General features: G+C 37.3%; 1 protein-coding gene across 1 annotated transcript; it reads right to left on the reverse strand.

The window, feature by feature from the left end:
• Nucleotides 1–342: 342 nt before the first annotated feature.
• On the reverse strand, nucleotides 343–1,738 carry LOC141835070 (COBRA-like protein 4). The gene is made up of 4 exons (XM_074722495.1): nucleotides 1,282–1,738; nucleotides 1,050–1,194; nucleotides 704–981; nucleotides 343–632 (listed from the first exon to the last, which is right to left on the reverse strand). Exons 1-4 carry the CDS (start codon nucleotides 1,733–1,735, stop codon nucleotides 343–345), a joined length of 1,167 nt encoding a protein of 388 aa, XP_074578596.1. The 5' UTR covers nucleotides 1,736–1,738.
• Between the last annotated feature and the right edge of the window lie 5,903 nt (nucleotides 1,739–7,641).

The raw sequence follows: 7,641 nt of genomic DNA on the forward strand, positions 1-7,641 counted from the left end.
GAAAGTATTATCTCGGTTTCATCGAGATTCAAACTTTTGTCCTCTTCTGCAATTCTGATCCGTCATAATCAACTCAGTTATATCCCGGAAACTGTTATAAACTTCTCTATTTTATTAACAGTTTGAGATGCCAAACGGAGAATCAACAACACCAAGATACAAATGAGAACCGAATAATGGCAACTCAAGAATCTGCAACTTCTTTTCATTTTAGCATCGAACATGCTTACAACAAATAAGATCAACAGAAACCCAAAAAAAAAAGGAAAATTTGGGTGGGTATTCATTCCAATGCGAGATCCAGCATATGTATTTACACTGCTCGAATCACAATCTTCCAATCTACCAAACCGTCAACAAGAGCAGAGCAAGCAACGCCGTCGCGAAGCTGTGAAAGCCCAATCCAGAGCTCACCGGAGAAGAATTGGGCAAATGGGGATAAACATCCGGCAGCGGAAGCATGCACTCATCGCCATTGAAATACACTTTTCGAGGGAACGCCCATCCTTGCTTGAACGTGAAGGTATTCGCGTCCTTCTTCAGCAGCAGCTCAGACTGAACATTGCCGTAAGTTCCAGCCTCCATGAGCAGGTCGTTGTAGAACTTCATCCCATAGAACATGCCGGTGTCATCTACAAGCAGAAGAAGGAGCATGTTTCAGAGGGAAGCAAGTATTAATCTGTGCATCATCCTGTCGACTTACTGATGGATGGGTATGGCAGGAGGGGTTTGTACTCGAAGCTGAAGACCTCGGTGACATTGTCGAGGTTGGGATGCTGCACCACGAGCGTCCACTGTGTGTAGTTCATCCTGTAGTTGAAGTTGGTGATGGCGATCTTGGCACGCCAGTACTCCTTGTAGTTGATCTTCACATGCCAGTGGACACGAACAGGGCACATGTGGTGTGTGCATTGCAGCAAGGGTGAGTTATCCTTGCTGGGCGTGTTGATCCCCGGCATGGTAATTTGATCTGAATCACTCCTGTTTCATCATCATCATCAATGAAAACCTAGAATTTAATCTCTAATGGCTGAAACTGGAACACATACTCAATGCAGTTCTTGTTCTCGCAGCCGCAAGAACAGGACTGGCAAGGAATGATGGTGTCGTTGTAGAAGGAGGAGAAGGAGACGCAGCAGGACGGGTGCTTCGACGCCAGAATCTGCGAGTAGGTGCAGGTAACCTTCCATGTCACTGCACGCACACGATTCATCATCAGTGCAATCAAGCATGAACAAGCAAGAAGAAGAAGAAGAAGAAGAAGAAGAGCTTATTAATTACTGAGTGCTTGAGTTTTGCGACGGTGATCGGGAGTCCAAAACAGGGTGGAAGGCACGATCTTCGCCGGCCCGCAGGTGTAGCCAGGTCCTGGCCCGAGCAAGGTGAAGTTCTTGGGCAGCTTGACAGTCTTGTTAGAGGTGCCGGAGAGTCCGACACTGACCTGGAATGCTGAAACTGCACCGGCGGGGTCCTGGCCGTAGGAGGCGACGACTCCTCCCTTGCAGCAGTTGGCGATCTGCTGGTTGTACGGGACTCCGGGGAGCAGGTCCACCACGGTCGGCGTCTTCTTGCAGCAGTGAGGGATGTTGCCCTTGAACTTGGTGCAGTCTCCTTGGTCGGTGGTCTGAGCTCCCACCATGGACCAGATCACCTCCTTCTTCGCCCACGTCCACCCCAACGTCCACCCCGGGCTCATTATGTGCCGGTACATCTGGAAGTTGTTCATCGCCACCATCGCCTTCCATCACAAGTTCTCTGTTAAGCTCAAAAGGACTAGATAGATTGACAGATAGATAGAAAGTTTTGATATTATGCGCGACGGAGAAATACGCGACCCTTGCGCGACACCCGCAATCCGTGCCCGTTGCCGCCGCCGTCGCCGCGCCATCTGGCCACCGCCGGACCGGGCGCGATCGACGCGCGACTCACCGGCGCACCGGCCGGCGCCGGATTCCGGCCGGATAGTGGCCAGAATCCGGCGAATTTGGCCGAAAATCTCCGATTGCGGTGCCGAGCCACTTGCGGGCGAATTGCGGCCGATTTCTGGCCGCGATTCGCCGGAATCACGACGAGTAGTGGCCGTGCCAGATTCCGGCCGAATTGCGACCGGATTCCGGCCACAATCCGACTGGAATCCGGCACCTGTCGATGTGCCGGCGAGTGGTGCGTCGATCGGGCCTGGTCCGGCTGCCGACGGTGGTCGGACGGCGCAGCGACGGGCGATCGGAAGCGGCGGGGGTCGAGGGAGCGACACTGTGCATTCCTACTTTTGGACGGTCAAATTTACACAATCGCGCGTGATGGACGGTGGATTGGCTGTCGCGCACGGGCACGCACGATAATGTCGCGCAGAATATCAAAACTCGATAGATAGATATCTAACCACATAACCGTCAGGAGTCCAAGAAATCACATCCCATTTGATGGTGATGTTCCCAGTCGGATCCAAGGGATCGAAAGCCAGTACTGCATCATCAAGAACAGCAGAAGAACTAAGAAACGTATATAAACCTCGCAATCATCTTAGAACAGATTAAGCAGAAGAACCTGCACTGGGAGACACCAACGCGATGGCGAGGAGCAAGAAGATGAGCCCCGATCGCCTCATGGTTCGTCGTCGTCTCCAATGAAGAGATCGATGGCAGCCTTTAAAGACAAGATCAGGCCAACTATATCACTCACCTACTGCTTTGTTTGTTGGCTAACTACGAAAGAAATTTAAAAATCCTTCACTTCTCATCTCTGTTCTTCGCCGCCATTGATTTCTCTTCTTCGAAGCAATGTGTTTGGTGTGGGAATTCTGAAGCGTACTTCTCAACGGTTGTTGGTTCTCTCTGACAGAGACAAGCATCTTATTTCTCTAACAACTTTGGCATTTAGAATTATCAGTAAGAATGATCATCTGGTACACTTCCATTCCTAAAGCCTTCATATTTAGGCTCTTTTTCTTTTCAACTAATTACAATTATTGAATGAAAAGACACATAACATCAGACAAACTTTCAGTTTCTTCAATTGTTGATTGAGATTGAAGGGAGGAGTTCTTTTAATTTATGTGTGTGTTTGTGTGGCTTTTGTAAGGTTAGCTGGGAAACAGAAGTTGGCAGCAAGTGAGCAGTCCCTATCTGAGCACTACCTCTCAACTTGGAAGGCCTTGAAATAAGGTATCATTTTCTTTAAGTCCAAAGCAATGATTGTGACTTTATCACGTTTTGAAATCTCATATCGTGTCAATCGAAATAGTCGAAATGTATCATATCTCATGGTATGTGTTCTGATCAAATATCACGGATGGTCAAGTCATCAGTCAATGAGTAATCCGAGGTGGACGGACCTCCTAGATGAGCTAGGACACGGGAGACGATCAGGACCTGAAACACACTTCAAGGAGAGGTTAGATTGGTGTCAGAAAATTTCGACAGACTACTCCGACGTTTAAGTTAGGGTGAGGAAGATGATGAAATGTGGATAGGAAAAGAAGATAATACTAGTAGAATTTTCAGAGCAAACCTGGAATAAAGTTGTGGGTTAGGCTTTTTATAGTCTGCTTAAGGCATCTCCACGTTGGATGAGATAGTGCCCTTATAGCAACTTGCAAAGGGGACCAGATCCGACGATCATTTCATTTTGGCCTTATTTACAGAAAAAGAGATATCCGAGGGGACTGATTCTAACAACCTCGTAACCGCCTATTCATTCTCAGACTGTCATGTATCTGCGAGAATATTCGCATTCCTCTTTGGTAGGACATGTAAGATAGCGGTTCACAGAAGACGTGGAGGTGGAGCTCAAGATGGAGTCAGCCGAGGCAGAGTGACCTAGACGACCGAGCTACCGAGACGAGGTCGACCGAGATGAGACTAGTGACTAGTGAGACGAGGCTAGCCGAGATGGTCAAGGTGAAGCTGGCCGAGATGAGACAATCGAAATGCCGAGACGAGGCTAGCCGAGACGAAACGACTGAACTACCGAGATGAGACTGATCGAGACGAGACGATCGAGACATCGAGACGAGGCTGGTCGAGACAAGATGACCAAGAAGCTGAGATGAAGTTGGCCGAGACAAGACGGTCTAAACTATCGAGACGTGACTAGCTGAGACAGGTGCGAGACAAAGCTGATCGAGACGAGACGATCAAGATACCAAGATTGAGCCTATGCTGGCCGGGATGAGACGATCAAGATACCGAGATGAGACTGGCCAAGATGATATTACCGATCTGGACTTTAACTTTTAGGAGGCTAACCGAGATGTTGAGATGAGGTACGGGGCATCAGGATGTTAAAATTGAGATATATTATTTTAGTTTTATGCAAAATAACGTTCAAATGATAACATTCCAGATGGAAAACAAAATTTAATTCTACAGTGGCCTTGTCTTTTTCTTCTTTATCATTTTCTCCCTTTCACCTTCAATAATTTATCATCGACATCGTACGTCAAAATGTCAAAATTGTTTTAGTTAAAGATTGAGACAGCGGCACCATTTGAACACTGGCACGATTTGAGATTTGAAATCGAGAAGGAAAAATATTTATTGTTAAAGTTTGATCATTTAGTAAACATGTATTAACTCCTATTTATTTCATGCCTTCACCTAACAAGCATTGACTATAATAATTAATATCACATCTAATCCTAGTGCTAATCATGATTTCCTCATACATTACGTTTCCATCTCATTTTAGATATTTGGTATAAAAATTTAATTTTCTAATCTAAAATCTATTTTATAAATTAGTTTTTAATTATTCTGTGACTAATAAGAGACAAGTATATTTAGTCATGCTTTTTCAAGTTCCAAAACATTTTTCCCTAAAATTAAAGAAGATTTTTTTTAGCTCAAAATTTGGCCCATATACAAATCAACTCTATGAAAATCTCAAATTAACATTATCTACAACTATAGTAAATTAAGAGAGCCTTTGCTTTGCTCCGGAGACATAACTGAGTAGGTTATGACAAAAAAGAATTGTTAAAGTGGGCAAAGGTTGAATATCTGTGAAGCTTAGCGGTAATGTCCTCTTTCATCGTAGTCAACTGCAGCTTCTCGATTTACCTTCTCTCAGATCATAAAATTATTATCGTGTGATATCATGATCACATATTTTAGTCGCGAAAATAATTTTTTATAATACAGGGCAAAGTTAGATACGATAGGTCTAATATAATCCGACTCATTTCGATATTTTATAATAACCAAATTTGCAATAAATAATTGTGTGATTTTGTTTTCATTTATTAAAATGGAAATTGATTTATAAATTAGTCTTTATATTGAAAATCCCAAATTAACAATAAAACTAGAATATTTTGAAGATATTTTGGTAATAAGATATTATCAAGGGTGTTTTGGGTAAAATGCTCTTGCTTTAAAAATAGACCGTCTATATAGTTGAGACAACTATAGTTATTAGTTTAGAAATATCAATGAAATTATTATTTTTATTAAATTTTAAGATTATAATTATTACAATTTGCAATAATTATGAAGCTTAAATTAAAAAAAATTAAATGTTAAAAAATTACTTGCTTAAAAATTTAAAATTGTTGTTACGTTAATTAATATACTCAATAATGAAGAATTTTAAAATGTTCGAATTTAAAACTATTTCAATATTTTAAAATTTAAAAATAAAATATGACTCAATTTATAAATATAACTTATTATTAAAAAATAAATCTAATTAAACTTAATAATTAAAGTAAAAAATAAGCAATCTAATTAATCATGAAGCAAATAACTTACTATTATAAAAAATAATTAAATTTATTATTATTAATTTGATTAAATAAATTGTAAAATTATACTAGCATAACCCAATACAATATCAAAATATCAAAAGTGGTATATATTTCATTTGTGTGTTTGTGAACACTTTTTTTCTTTTTCATTTTATAAAAAGATTAAACATTGAAGAGGATATAAATAGGGCAAAAATCAAAAGAGCTCTATTTTATTCCACTTTAATTTTTTTTTATCAAAATGACATTTCATTTCACTGTTTAACCATATATATTTATCTAAATACCTTCAATAATTATTCTATACTGTTATCTCTCGCTTAATTTTTAAACTGATTGAATACATTGTAACAGTTACGAAACCATAACTACTATACATGTTATAGCAACTATGATTTCATAACTACTACAATGTAAATGTTAAGTGAGCAGATCGAATCTATATTGTAGCAGCTACGATTTCGTAACTACTACAACGTGAATAATTGATGAATATGATTGAATCTACATTATAACAACTATACAATCATAACTGGTACAACATAAATAGTAGATAAATAAGATTGAATCTCTATTGTAACAACTACAAAATCATAACTATTACAACATGAATAATTTTAAATATATTAAGTATATATTATAATAACTATAAAATCATAATTACTACAACGTGAATATTTTTAAACTTTAAGTATGTTAGATACATTGTAACAACTACGGAATCGCAATTGATACAAGAAGTGTAGTATCTACTAAACCTAATTGTTACAATACATCCGATCAATTCAAAAATTTAAATTTAGACATAAAATAACAATACTATATAGAACAATACTGAAAAATATTTGAATAATTATACACGATTAACAATGAAATAAAATATTTTTTTAATAAAAAATCAAAGTGGAACGTCTCTTTAATGATTTAGAAATAAAGAGATGTTCTTTTCACTTGCCAAGATATTTCTTGCAAGAAAAACATCTCTATTAAAAATCAAACAAATATGTTTATTGCAAAATAAATATAAATAAATAAAAAGGCAAATAAAAATATCTCAATTTTTGATAACAAAACCCATCTAAATTTTCAGTACTTTGTCAAGAACAGTTAAGACACTTGTTTCATCTCAAGTTATATATCAGTAGCTGCAGCACCCCAGATTTTGCTGCAGATGTTTGCTCTTTGTTACATGATGAATTATAAATATCAAATTACTAACCAATGGGCAAGATTACATACAATAAGTCGAATATAATTAGATTCTTTTTCGAGATCTACAGGAGTTTCGATTACAATTTATAATAACCTAATTTATAATAATCTTGTGTGATTTTGTTTTCATATATTAAAATGGAAATTGATTTATAAATTAGTCTTTATATTGAAAATCCCAATTTAACAATAAAATTAGAATATTTTGAAGATCTTTTGGTAATAAGATATTATCAAGGGTGTTTTGGGTAAAATGCTCTTTATTTATTCTCTTTAAAAATAGACCGTCTATATAGTTGAGACAACTATAGTTATTAGTTTAGAAATATCTTAAAATGAAATTATTATTTTTATTAAATTTTTAGATTATAATTATTACAATTTGGAATAATTATGAAGCTTAAATTAAAAAAAGTAAATGTTAGAAAATTACTTACTTAAAAATTTAAAATTGTTGTTAATTAATATACTCAATAATGAAGAATTTTAAAATGTTCGAATTTAAAACTATTTCAATATTGTAAATTTTAAAAATAAAATATGACTCAATTTATAAATGTAACTTATTATAAAAATAAATATAATTAAACTTAATAATTAACAATCTAATTAATCATGAAGCAAATAATTTACTATTATAAAAAATAATTAAATTTATTATTATTAAATTGATTAAATAAATC

The sequence above is a fragment of the Curcuma longa genome, chromosome 9, assembly GCF_044706935.1.
Source record: "Curcuma longa cultivar G26 ecotype Majalengka, Jawa Barat chromosome 9, ITB_CL_G26_1.1, whole genome shotgun sequence".
Lineage (NCBI taxonomy): Eukaryota > Viridiplantae > Streptophyta > Magnoliopsida > Zingiberales > Zingiberaceae > Curcuma > Curcuma longa.